The sequence below is a fragment of the Dipteris shenzhenensis genome, chromosome 27 (assembly GCF_047967505.1).
Source record: "Dipteris shenzhenensis isolate YYH24624 ecotype China chromosome 27, Dip_SZ_1.0, whole genome shotgun sequence".
NCBI lineage: Eukaryota > Viridiplantae > Streptophyta > Polypodiopsida > Gleicheniales > Dipteridaceae > Dipteris > Dipteris shenzhenensis.
The window spans coordinates 37,187,380-37,201,966 of record NC_141622.1 but is presented as its reverse complement, the minus strand read 5'-3'; the positions used below and the strand labels follow the sequence as shown (position 1 = coordinate 37,201,966).

The 14,587-nt window shown below is 41.8% G+C and overlaps 1 protein-coding gene across 1 annotated transcript in view; it reads left to right on the top strand.

Moving 5' to 3' along the window:
• The first annotated feature begins 6,072 nt into the window (after nt 1-6,072).
• The window catches only part of LOC147884248 (uncharacterized), a 43,160-nt gene continuing 34,645 nt past the window's right edge, over nt 6,073-14,587 (top strand). Inside the window, exons 1-3 of the mRNA XM_087398168.1 lie at nt 6,073-6,170; nt 6,252-6,312; nt 6,406-6,548. Coding sequence (XP_087254294.1) covers nt 6,073-6,170; nt 6,252-6,312; nt 6,406-6,548 — 302 coding nt within the window. The remainder of the gene's footprint in view (nt 6,171-6,251; nt 6,313-6,405; nt 6,549-14,587) is intronic.

The following is a 14,587-nucleotide window of genomic DNA, read 5'->3' as shown; positions in this document are numbered from 1 at the left end:
AGTTTCGCTGGCGAAATTAGTTTTGCTGGCGAAACTAGTCTTCACTAGTTTCACCAGCGAAACTAGTGAAGACTAGTTTCGCCAGTTTCCGAAACTAGTTTCGCTGGCGAAACTAGTCTTCGTTTCGCCAGCGAAACTAGTGAAGACTAGTTTCGACTAGTCTTCACTTCACTAGTTTCGCTGGCGAAACTAGTGAAGACTTCAAATAATTTGGTCTTACAACGATTCAAGGTCGGACACGGTCGTTTCAATAAACTCAAATCTCCATATCACGGTTCCGTTATTTACAACCAACTTTGCCATTTATAAGTATTTCTTTTGAGAAAAAAAGATATTACTTTCACCTGTTAGTTCTGACAAAATGGAAAGCTTTTTCTTGCGAACAGCATGCCAGAGATCGTGGCGAAGTACTGTCATTATCACGGGGAATCCAAATCATCAAGCTCAGTGAGTGATGAGAACGAGGTTAGTGTTTTGAACCGATTCAGAATTTTCACTGTACACACATAAACAAAGAAGAAAGGCAGTGTCCGCAGTGCATCCACCTGGGAGGAAAATGACAGTCCCAAATGGCATTGTTGTAGCCTATTGTTTCCTTACATGATTGCCCAACTATCTAGAGCACCTTTCCCCTGATTTCGGGAAAGATCGACTTCAAATCAAGGCCATTCGGCTTTTACGAGTTACCCCTCTTCCCAAGTTTCGCTGGCGAAACTAGTCTTCACTAGTTTCGAAAACCTTTATCTCCTCGACCTTTATCTCCAAAGCTTTATCTCCGCCTGCGTCAAACCTTTATCTCCTGGACCTTTATCTCCAAAGCTTTATCTCCGCCTCCAAACCTTTATCTCTACCTCCTCGACCTTTATCTCCGCCTCCAAATGCCTCCGTCTCGACCTTCATCTCCGCCTTTATATCCGCCTCCGTCTCGACCCTCTGCCGCCATCCCTTCCCCTCCTGGAACATCTCCGCCATTTCTTCCCCTCCTTGAACATCTCGCGAGGATTTTGCCGCTCGAGAACTGCTGGGAGCTTCCCCCCCATCTTCTTCGAGGCAAAATTTTGGAGCAGGCGTAAGTCTTCAAAGCTTTGCAGTAAAATTGTAGTTTGCTTCTCGATTTCGGTCTCCAAGGCGGAAATTTTGAATCGAAAAAGCTGAGTGTCGCCTCTGCTTCTTTGCCATCCCTGCTGCAGTCGTGGGCTTCTCTTGCTCCCAACCTCGCTTGTCGGTCTCCCTTCCTTCCTTGAATTGGATGCTTTTTTGGCAATTTTTTGTTTGCCAATACCTCGTAGTCAGACACATTCACCACCATGGTAGACATGGCTCCGACGTCCAGAGTCTCCACGTAATGTCCTAACTCATTGATGTCAATCTACTATCGATGGGCGCACTTCAAGAAAGAGCGTCACTGCTTCGTAGCTTTCATTTCCTGTAAATGAAGCATGATTTCATAATCGGAGAACTGCTAGAGAAAACGCATACTTAGAGAAACACGAGGCCTTCGTTGGGCACATGACAAGAGCAATACAGAGATAGAATTGTGCTAAATAACAGATTTAAACGATTCATCACGAGTCATATGAAGCGCGTGCATCTTGGGGAAAAGACTTGGCAAGGGTGGTGAAACAACGTGCAAAGCAGGAGATGGATGGGGAAAATGATCTAAAGAGAGCGAGAAGCTGGAATGAGGACTAAGGACGAAACAAAGAGCTATAGAGAGAGAGAGAGAGAGAAAGAGAGAGACAAAAGGACAGACAGACATAGACAGAGAGAGAGAGAGATAGGGAGGGGGGTACCAAAGGTGTGAGGATAGGAGGGATGGAGGAGGTGGGTTGTGGTGAATTGAGATGAAGAGAATGGATTGGGTTGGATTGGGAGGAGGAGAAGGTCTGAGAGTGGGAGTGAGAGAGAGATGTGTATCGGTAAGTTGTTGCTTTTTCAAAATGATACTGCTTTTCTTCCGGCTCAAGAATCTCCCTCTTGAAAGCCGATAGTCGACACGCCCCATGTGTAGTCCTTGGGATTGCAATTGGAGGACGGATGCTCGTTCGAAAGCAGGATTGGGGAGGGATTGGAGGATGGTATGCTTGTTTTAAGGTCATTTTCTAGTTTGGCTCTCTATGAGGATGCCCTTACTTTTCTCCATGACTCTTTTAGCGCATGCGTTGCTCCTATCCTCTCTTCCTCCTGCCCCTCCCCCCTCCCCAAGCACCACCTTGTCGCTGCCCCGCTCTCTCCCCCCATGTTCTCTCTGCCTGTGCCCTCCTTTCCCTATAGCTACTCTTCGAATCGCTCTCTCGGCATTCTTGGGCGCACTCGGACCAACGAGTGATCTAGGGATTTGTTTTGCAACTGTGATACAATACAAGACTCTTAATCCCCATGTTTTGTGAGATAAATTTCTTTGAGTGTTCACCTGTTTTGAACCTATACTTAGACTTTGTTTTATGAAGCTATTTGTTGTGAGCATTCATTGGTTTGTTTGGGGTAGAGTCATTTGGACAGTATGTTGCTATTATCCCTATCTTTGGTTTGAAGGGGGTGTTAGGAGGCAAAACCTTGATAAGGTTCAAATACTTTGGAGAGAATGTCGAATGTTGTAGATGGAGTACTTGGTAATTTATGCTCCCCACGTTATTCAAATACTTCTCGATTATTCTCGGCTATGGTTTCGCCAGCGAAAGTATGATCTTGTCTTCTTCACACAGTGCTAGTTATAGTTGAAGGGAGCCTCACCCATAACACGAAATGTTTATTCTTAACTTGCATTTTGTTATCAGAATAATGTATTGAGGAACTCCATTTTTTTCAATCATTTAAAAGAAGTTTCCTTTGGCAAAACTATGAATGGCATTTTTATTTAATCATTTGAAAGATGGTTACACTCTGTCATTTTTCATTTAATCATTTCAAAGATGGTTTCACTATGTCATTTATTTGTTTTTCTTCTTGTGCAGGTGAGCTTATTGAAAGTTGTGCAACAAATGCCTCCAGTAAGTTTGGTTTCTTTCTCTTTTTCTAGTTGCATTTCACCTTTGCATTTTTGCAAATCTTGTAATTGAGTTCTTCGAACGTGTAGAGAAAGAAACGTGATGTGTCTAGTCCTATCACAAGAAAAGGTGGTAAAAGGAAGAAGCAAGAGTCAGAGGTCAAGAATGAACTGAAGGAGCTTGAGCAAGTTGACATTGAAAATGATATTGAGGATCCTGGGGACAACAAGGATAAAACTATAGATGATCCATCCAACAAAGTAGGAGTTAAAGATGATGTGGAGGATATCATTCCAGAGTCTGTTGAGAGACCTTCAGGTGCAGATATTTTAGAGCTTCTTACAGTAACTAAAGAAATTCCACCTCCTCGAATTCCCTTGTGTCGTTGTCTCATAAACCCAGTTGTGCGTCAAATTAGAAATGATTTGACCATTTTGAAAAGAGCATTTGAAACAGAGGGATACATTCCGACCAAAGGATCTTTTATTCTATCTATCAAAATGCCTGATGGGTCTTCCAAGGATGTTGATGATGTCACAAGAGAACGTTGGGACAAGAATTGGAGCTTAGTTAATGATGAGTTTGAATTAGAGATAATTGGCACACCATGGAGCTTTCTATCAAACAAAATGTTCTTCGTGTGGGAAGGAAATCATCGTACGGCATCTTGGATGGAAAGCATAGAAGAGCTTTACACAAATATCAAGTCTAGACACATTAGAGTGCAAGCTCAAATTATTGAACCGGAAGCAAAGGATGAGCTTAAGCTTGTTGCTGCTCTACAAAGATTTAACTTGTAAGCCTTGTTGTTTATGTTTACTATATTGAGCAAGAGGGTTGGATTATTTGAATAATCCTTGAGATGGTAAGTGCTTGTAAATGAAACCAATTTTGATCCATTTAAGTCAATGGTTGCAGGCTTAATGAAGATGCAATTATTGTTACTAATCTCAACGATTATTTGTACCACACAAGCACACTCGTATCCTGTGATGCTCAATATTTTACTCAGGATTTTAGTGAGGAGGAGAAAAAAGCTATTGAGTTGGCAAGACAGAAAGAGGTTGGAAGTGGACGAAGGGTGTGGTATCCCCTCACCCAAACTATTCTTGGGAGGAAGGTATTTGCTGTAAGTATTAGTTCTTTAGTTTATATATTTTGCTTTGTGTTCCAATAACATTATGATGAGATTATCTGTTTATGTTGAAAGGGGAAATGGAAATCAGATTTTGAGGCTCAATGCAAGAAATTGCATTCTTCCATGCCAAAGGATGAGAGAGAGTCCAAGATTCATGAGATTAAAAAGACTGTGGGAGCAACATATCGAAGAAAAATTACACGGGTAAGTTTTCAATTTACCAAATTTTGTATTTATAGATCACAAATTTGAATTTGTAGTCCACAAAATTCTACGTTTTATATCTCAGATATTTGAATTTATAGTTTGCAAATTTGAATTTATAGTTTTCAAATTCTAATTTTACAACTCATAAACCATAATATATGATTTGAAAATTATAAATCTATAGTTACAACTTGCAAATTTTTAGTTTGTACTTTGAAAACCTTAATATATGGTTTGTTGTGTGTATCAAAGTCTCTTCTAAAACTTTACTATTTGGCAGATGCTTTCAATAGTCAATCCTTCCCATGGCAAGGAGTGGTTTAATATCCTTTGGAATTTACCATTTGAGGATACATCAATGAAGATCACTTTGGAGAAGCTTTACCAAGTATCAATTGCAACCTGTTCCAAGGCAAAGCAACTATCTATTCTTTCTCTTCTTGGTGCAGATGACAATCTAAAGGAGAGTTATGGGATGCCTATGACTGACCATGGTTTCATACCTTGGCTTGCAAAAGAAGTATGGATGGACCATGTGTTGGCAGATGTGTGTTGGCAGATGCTGGGCGATTGCTTGACCAAGTGATGAAATCATCAAGCATTGAGGGTGCAGCTACACTTCCAGACAGTTCTTCTATTCTGGAATACTTTGATGGCATTATAGTGAGACACAGGCCTTTTTTGTTTGATCCTTTAGCTTCATTGATGACAGTTGCTGTTGTTCCATCCAAGCAAGTTGATCTTACAAATGCCAGCAGACGATTGGTTTACAGGTGCGTTTTGGCTTTCGTTTTCAATGGAAAGATATCTTTGTAATACCTTGCATTCTCTTATATTATCCTAAAATCATTTAGGTATCTCCATTATCTGGCTGCAAATAAGAGTCTTAAGGTGGTACCATCCATTTGCAAGGCTTGGACTATGCTTGCACCTGCTACTTATTGCATGTACACCTCTCATATTTTTAGAGAGAATAAGCATAAGGATGGTCATATATTGCTTACGGAGTGGGAAAGGAAGCACTGCCCTTGGTGGATCGAGATGAAGGCTGGAACATGTATCGAGGAAGAGAAGGAAACTTATGATTGCCATTTAAAAGGTGAGTGCAAGTCAAACTCGGGTTCGTCGGGCAACATGGATGAGGCACAAAAGAAGAGGCTTGAAGAGGAGCAAAAAGCAATAGTAGAAAAGCAAAAGGCAAGTCATGTGACTCCAAATAACAAACGTGGTGGAAGACCTAAACCAACGGGCACTTCTAACACAGGTCTATTTTCTTATAACTCTTTCTTTCATGTTTCAAAGTGATTAGAAGCTTCCTACAAATTTAATTTAGGGTTCTTTGTTATTGTAGACGATGATCCACAAAAGGAGGAGTCTCTTCTTAGTAAGAAAGTGTGTAATACGGATATGGTTTATGTTCCTTTGTCCACTTTCTCATCATTTGCAACTCGTATCTCACAAGAAAACTACAAAGCTTGGGAGTATGATTATGTATCACTTGGAAAAGAAGTTAAGCAATACAAGTACGATGGGGCTTTTCAAATCATAAGAAATTTTTACCATGAACTTGGTGGCATGAAGAAGTCACGCAATGGAAAAAATGCTGCATGGAGTGTGGATTTTTGCTTGATTGACCTTCCTACAGGATCTATAGTGAGTGGAATCAAGGGTGGAATCCCTGGATGGAACATTCTAAATGAGGAGCATATCTCATGCTCACTTGCTATTGCTTCATCTGTGATGGATGATTATGGATGGACATTGGTGATGTGTTCACCTGTATCCACTTCATTCGTTGAGCGTTTGGCAAGACAAATGAGACTAGAGGTTTCTTCTAGGTGAGCAATATATCACAGTTGATAATGTCTATTTATGTGAATTGCATTTAGCTATTGGTATCTTATAGTTAGTACATGTAGATGGATCGTGGAGACGGGAGATTGCATTGATGTTGCGGATAATGTTGGCTTTGGTGTCAAGGTATGTCATTTGGCTATTTACATGATTGTCATGTTCTTGTTTGTTCGTATTTTAGTATTCTCCATTAACTTTTTTAATCTATGTTTCATGTAGATTACTGCCTTTCAAATCCTATTGTTCTCTAGGATTGGCAAGAAGGCACATCACTATCTTGATAGGGCAAATAAAGTTTCCCAATCCCTTAAGGTGTGCATGGACAATTATTTCATCACTCATTACTTGCCTTCAAGTGTACGGTGCATAAAAGAGGGAAAGGGTGGACAGTGGCGTGGTGGGTTGGAGAAGAGTAGCTCCATGATGTTGATGTTCATGGAGTTGTTGTGTCCGATTGGAGGCTCTGTGCTTGAGCTTGGTGCAGGTACAGCACCTGGGATGAAAGCAGCAATTCACTCAGGACGTCCATGCATGGCAATGGACAATGACAAAGAGATTTGCACAGGATACTTAGAAGGCATGCTTAGAGACAACTTCACAGAGGCAGGGCCTTCAAGTGTGAATCAAGCAGTCCTCATGATAGATGATGAGGAGACAGACTATGACTTTGATGCACCTCTTGATTAGTGAGTAATTTATTTGATCTATGTGTATAATTTAAGCATGGTTAGATACTGACTAATTGAGCTTAGTGTTCTACCTTGCTATGTAGAATATGTGGCTACCCAAATGGCAGGAGATAGCACATTCGATTATGAGTTGGTGGAGAGGCATCATGGACGTCTAGACTACATAGATGACTTGGCTGATGAGGTCTAGAGAGCATGTCCTGGCTTTTTATGGATTGATGCAAAACTTAATTTCTCATGTTTTCATTATCATCTCATGTAGACCTGGTTTCTTATGGATGGATAGCCATTACCTTCTTATGCAAACCTTAACTTCTTATGGATTGATAGATTATGGCTTCTGAATCATGTGATTTTAATGTTCTTTGACCTAATAATATGAACATGTCATAGTTGTTTTGGAAATGTATGGCAAGTTGTAATTTTTAGGTTTGAATTTTTAGGTGAATTCATAGATTACATCTTTGATTGTTAAAATATATATCCGTCCCTTTATTGAGTTTTGAAAGACTAAAAACAAATAATTATTGGCAATCTCACAAGCTTGAGGGGAGGTATTAATAAGCATATCTACTTAAAAGTGAACAATGCCACTAGTCCTAATTTTGTTGGCATGTTGAGGCTTATAGAAAATACAATGAATGTGCAAATATAATACACACAACTGCATCATGAGAGCATTCAAACCAAGGGTATATGTCTTTGGCTCTTTGTACCTTGGTACATGCATGCAGTTAATATGAGCGCTGTCGATTGAGGTTTTTAAAAAAAGATATTCCATAAAAAAACATTCATTCAAGTATAACTCCATTGAGTGTTGCTCGGATAATCCGCTCAAGGGTTTCCGCTCATAATATGTACGCACCCCTAAGATATGCTTCTCTACACAACTATGGAGATGACAAGATAATTGTTCTCTTGAAGGATATGATTTTCAGATCCACTTGTTCTATCATAGTACAATCTTATAAGGCACTAGACACTGCCCATGTGGTAAGACCTTGCCTTGACATGGATATTTTGCCTCCACAAGATGAGGCATCCCATGAAGATTATGCATTTTAAATCATCTCTATGTATGCTCCAGATCCCTCTTTTTTATGTCAAGGTACTCAGCTGGATAGTCCTCCAAAATGAATGAAATAAACTATTGTGTTTTGTGTGTTTTGTAAACACCTCTGGTCACCTTATGATGTAGGCCATGTGTATGTTTTGCTCCATGGTACCTCCTGCACACATTGTGTGCATGTACATGCAGGGGAGATAACCATTGGAAGGTCTTTTTGTATTCCCTTTTGTTTACCTTACACCCAAGGGAACCCTTGCTAGCATGAGAACCTAGCCATAGATTTATCCTTGACCACCATGAGATGGCATGAGAAACTATGAGACTAGATGTATCCTTGACATAGCCTGAGGCATTCCCTTGAGGGGGGGTTTGATGGGATATCTCAAGGTGTATGCCTCAGGCACACCTTGGTTTCTATGTGTGAGTGCTAGAGGCACAATTAGGTGCCCACAAGCACAGTTAGGAGGTGGAGAGCCACATAGGATGATTGAGAGAATCTAGCAGCAGATTGAGGAGATGATTGTGGAGCTCTGAAGTCATCAATGATGTCAGTGAGCATGTATGAGGTGCCTACTTAAGGACCTCACTCTTCTTCATTCCATAATGCAAGTATTCTGAGTTTGTGTCCACTCTTTGCTTTCCTTTCAGCTTACCAACATGATGTATGTGGCAGGGGTTTCTGCCTCTTGATTCCATGACTTTTGCAGTAACTTTTGAATTCAGTCGATGTGAACTCTCCACCTCTGTCTGATCTCAACTTCTTCACCTTCCTCCCCGATTCTTTCTCGACCATTACATGCCATTCCTTGAACCTACTGAAAGCCTCATCTTTCATCTTCAAGAAGTATATCCATATCCTTCTACTGTAGTCATCGATTAGTGTCATGAAGTAGAAGGAACCACCCAAAGCTTTCGTCTCCATCTTTCCACAGAGGTCCGTGTGAACGAGCTCTAGAGGAGCCTTTGCTCTGCTAACCTCTTTAGGAAAGGGCTGCCGATGCTGCTTGCCCACATCATGCAAGCTTCACATACATCGGGCAGATCTGAAATTTCTGGCAGGTCTGCAATCATTTCACTTTTATGCATCTCCTTCAAAGAACTAAGGTTTAGATGACCAAACCTCTCATGCCACAGCTTAGTGTCCTTCACATCCACTCGAGCACTGAAAGCTGAGAGTTCGTAAATGTTGTTGCATCGTGTACCTTTATCAACGAGCTTTCCTTGAAGATCCAGGATCTGTGCACCATTCTTATCAAATTGAACTTTTGAGGTCCCAATCCATGATCACAGAAACGGACAACAAGTTCTTGATATCTGACAACTGTTTTACAACTCCATCTGACTTGAGAGCAATCATACCTTTTCCTTTTGCTGGACATTTTGCATCATTGTCTCGACTACTACCATGATGTCATTCCCTACTGGCTGTAGAGAGGTATACTAATCCTTTTGACTGGGCATGTGGCATGATGCACCACTATCAATGATTTAAGGTTCATCTGCAAGTACATGAACTACATCCATGCAAATCTCCTCAATTCCTACGAACAGCTCTATTGGTACTGCCTACTTGCTATTGCTGGACTCTTTCTTTACTTCATTCTTCTCATCTGCAATCTTCTTGTGACACTCATTCTGCTTGTGCCCTGCCTTGTTGCAATAGAAGCACTTGATCTTCTTCTTTCTCTTTTTATCATAAGAAGAAGATGGGTTACCAGAGTCCTTACCCTTACCTTTCTTTGATCCGGTCTAGAAAGCTGAATCTTCTCCAGTCCTCATCTTTTGATGCATCTCCTTCTCCAGAAGCATCGCACTGAAATCCTCAAAGTTGAGGGGCAAATTCCTGTTCTACGTATTCAACGCCGTAACAAGATCATCGTACTTTAGTGGCAGAATCCGTATGCACCTTCGTGCTAGATTCTCGCTGGTGACGGTGATGCCAATCGCAGTCATCTGATCACGCAGATTCTTCACCCTGGTGATGAAATTCTCTACTGCTTCAGACTTAGACAACTTTTCATTCACGAGTTGAGTCTCCAGATTCTGAATCTGCATCTGATTTGTGGTCTCGTACTGATTTTTCAAGACCGTCCATGCCTCCTCTACTGTGGTGACATGTTGAATTAATGCCATGACAGAATTACTAACACTGCAGACAATAGAAGACAGTGCATCTACATTTCTTCTTGTCCACGTGAGAATCTCATCTACAGTTGGTACTATCTATTGTCCTGCATTGGCTGGATTCAATCTCGAAACCGGCCTCACGTCCACCCCAGTAGTAGTTTCCTAAAGCTCATATGCACTTAGGATGGTCTTCATCTTGAACTTCCAGAGAGGATAGTTAGAGCTATCCAACTTTCTGCTTTCGTCGAACGGTGGGATTCGCAGTCTTGTGGGCTGGGCCATCTCTCACAATCTGCTCGCAAACAGAAACACACTACCAAATCTTCTTGCTAGAGTCCAGGCTCTGATACCATGTAAGAAAATAATACAACGTCTATGCTCAACAGATAACAGGATCTCGTACGCAAGAGAGAAAACAAGATAGTATGGAGAATCAAAAATTTAATTATTGTAGAATTGATACAATAGATGGTGCTGCCTCCCAGCCGTGTGCTCCTATGAAAGAAGCTTCGATGGCATGCTGGAAACAGTAGAAGACGGAGGCTAAATGCTAAGGAATCATGGTTGCTGTAGCCAGTGATGAAATGGGCTTCACGGGCTTGCTCTTATATAGCCACCAGTCATAGTCGGTTAGGCTCAATTGGATGGCCGACCCAGTCCACCCAAAACGGTCAACTAGGGGTCAGTCCCGAAATAGGCCACCGACCATACGATAGAACCAGTGCGCAAAACAGAGCAATTGACCTATGGACACCGTTCGGCCCACAGCCATCCGAGATCATCTGAGGCTCCAAACGGGCCCTACAACTCGAGAGTGGGCTGCCTCGGGAAATGCTCCGTCTACCCTCAATGCGGTCAGTCAAGGGATGCCTTCCCGCACTTGCATGTAGCCTAGTTGGTAGTGTGCCAACTCTATCTGAAGCCATCCAACCATCAAGCCACACATGGCCCCCCCAAACTAGGACCTACCGAATAACCAAGCTACTCAAATGCCTTCTCCTCATATGGGGGGCTTACAAGTAGAGTTAGCTGGTTCCCGCATAGTTACACAAGAGTGGAGCATTGATATCTAACAGAATATGACCTGCAAGTCCCAAATCCTTCATATCAAAGGCCTCATGCAACTTGGTCTTTAATGCATCTAGCTCATCAGTGTTCTTGCTAGCCAATAGCATATCATCCACATATAGTGCCAGGATTATCAGGCTGTTATCCTTAGCCCTTTTAGTGTAGAGGCAGTGATTAATTCCACTCCTCCTAAAACCCTGGGACCGAATGAAAGCATCAAACTTATGATACCATTCTCTAGGCTCTTGCTTAAGACCATAGAGACTCTTCTTCAGCTTGCAAACTAAATGTTCTTTGCCCTTTTCTTCAAAGCCTTCCAGTTGCACCATGTAAATTTCCTCATGCAAATCCCCATGCAAGAAAGCTGTCTTGACATCCATCTGTATAAGCTCCATATCCTTTGCTGCCACTAGTCCAAGCATGCATCTAATGTTGAGATATCGAGCTCCACTCGCGATATGCCAGGGTGACTGTTGTGCATTTATGTCACCGACTTGTTAGCTAGAGATGCGGTTGGTACACCACCCACGAATAATAGCTGGATGACAGCTATCCTTATCTACACTAGTTCATGGCTCAGTTAGTATGCCACCTTAGTTATTTGAGTTTGGTTTGAGACCCACATATAGGGTTCTTCTATTTCTTTGTACTAGAGTTCTTTTGGCTTTCACAACTAAGAAGAGGAAAACTGTTTTCAGCCTCCACCTTTGTGTGTATTCCCCCATTGTGATTGTGAGAAAGCCTCAAGTGAGACTCCTTCCCTCTCTCCCACTATCTTCACATGGTATCAGAGCCTTGTTCGTGGTAAGGAGCTCAAGAAAGCAAGCCAAGTTCGTGGTGTCCTAGTAAGAGGACCAGTGTTGCTTTCCTATTTCGAGTTTGGGAGCAAATCTCTGTAGGTAGCACAGCCAGAAGTGCAGGAGTGCACTGTTTCAGATTGAGACGCCCTTCGTGGTGTGGCGAGAGTGTAGTATATGCTGTGGGAGAAGGCGAAGCCCTTAGTGACTTTATTTTTTTGATTTGAGGCCGTTTCAAGGCCCGTTTTGAAGGCGGAAGTTCTTCGTAGGCACTCAGAAAAAGGCCATGTTTTTTGCTGTGCGACCACTGCGCGGCTAGTCGGTGGAAAGGTGCCGCAAAAATTGCATCGTATGCCTGTGTGCAGAGATATTGGGAGTTGTAGATTCATGCCTGTTGCCTGTTGATGCAAAATCGTCACTAGGAAGTGATTGTGTGGTGAAATACCACTTTCGTCAGTTTTGCAGATCTGCCCGTGTAAGGCAAAAGCTGTGTTTTTTGCAGTAACAGAATATTTTGCAATGTTCTGTAATGGCATCTGATTCTCTTTCACAGATTGTCACTGAAAAGCTTGACAAGAACAACTTCCAGGCATGGAAGTTTAGAATGATGAATTTCTTGATGGGAAAAGGCTATTGGGAATTCATTACAGGAAATGAACAAGAACCTGTTCTTCCTAAAGTTCCCAGTCAACAGGAAATGCAGGCATTCAAAGGATGGCATGAGAGAGCCAGGAAAGTTATGTACTGGCTGTCTATCAGTATTTCGGACTCCATGATTGTGCATATTCAGGATGCAAGTACGCCAAAGGAGGCATGGGATACTTTGGCAAAAATGTACAGCACAAATACGCAAGCCAGGAAAATGCAACTCAAACAGGAGTTGCACAATGTGCAGAGAGAAAATTTGAGCATAAATGACTACCACATGAAAGTGAAGAAAATTGCAGATGCACTTGCTTCCATTGGGTCGCCAGTGGATGATGATGATTTGGTTTCTGTGACCTTGAATGGTCTAGGAAAGGATTATGCACAGTTTTGGACATCCATTGCCGTCCGTGAAAAATTTCGTGATTTTGAGGAGCTGATTGCTCTTCTAATTTCTGAAGAGCAGAGAAATGGTGGTGCATCTTCTTCAGCAGGAACTTCAAAAGAAACTGTCTTCTACTCAAATGCTGGCAGAGGTAGAGGCAGAGGTAGAGGAGGCCGATCTGCAGGCCGTGCTAGAAATTAGAATATGCAGCAAACGCAACAAAACCAGTCCTATGTAGGAGGACGTGGTAACTCTAGAGGCACGGGGAGCCAAAGAGGCCGTGGTGGATGGCAGAGAAGCCAAAATGCAAACAGCAATGTTGAATGCTACTATTGTGGCAAAATGGGTCATATGGCTAAGGACTGCTACAAAAAGCAGAATGACATTATGAATGGAAATTGCAGCAAGGCAATTATGCATATTCTAGCAGGCAGGGTGATGACAGAAATGAGCATCTATTTATGGTGCAGCATATGACCAATTCTGTGACAAGTGCAGAGAACAAAATGATGTGTGGTATGTTGACTCAAGTGCGTCAAACCACATGATAGGTCATGCAGAATGGATGCAAGATGCAAGGAAAATGGAAAAGCTAGGATTTGTGGAGACTGGTGATGATACTGCACATCCTATTGTGCAGATTGGCAAAATTCCTTTGTCTATGCAGGATGGGAAAAAGAAATACTTGTTTGATGTATTTCATGTCCCGAACATCACCAAGAACCTGGTTTCTGTTGGTCAGATGGTTGAGCAGGGCTTGCAGGCCAGATTTAATCCTCATGGATGCTTTGTTGAGGATATGAAAAATAATGGTCGCTTGATAGCAAAAGGAAAGAAGAAGGGCAGGATAATTACGTTGGATGCAGACATGCCTGAATTGAGTGCAGCAATGTTTGCACATGGGACCGGTGTAGTTGCAGATATTGATATCTGGCACAAACGCATTGGTCATGTTAATATACAGTGACTTAAATCAATGCAAGCCCAAAATATTGTTGCAGGATTGCCTAAATTCAAGGTTGCAGAAATGCACAAGGTTTGTGAAGCCTGTCAATTTGGAAAACAGGCAAGGAAACCTTTTCCTAGGCATGTTCAAGAGAGTAAAAAGCCATTGGAATTAATCCACTCTGATGTGTGGACTACAAAATCTGCATCTATTGGAGGCTGTCACTATTTTGTCACATTTATTGATGACTTCAGTAGAAAACTGTGGGTGTATTTTATGAAAAAGAAAAGTGAAGTGTTTGGGCACTTCAAAGCTTTCAAAGCTATGGTTGAAAAAGAAACAGGCCTGCAAATAAAATGCCTAAGGTCAGATGGAGGGGGAGAGTACCTCTCAAATGAGTTTGCAAGGTTCTTGCAGGAGCATGGTATAAAGCAGCAATATTCATGCAGTCATACCCCATAGCAAAATGGAATTGCAGAAAGGAAAAACAGGCATATTGGAGAGGTATCTCGGGCTATGCTAAATGAAAAAGATCTACCAGATTATTATTGGGCTGAAGCAGTTGCTATAGTAGTCTATATAATGAACAGGACTCCCACTGCAGCAATACATGGCATGACACGAGAGGAGATGTATACTGGTAGGAAACCAGATATTTCTCATTTGACGATTTTT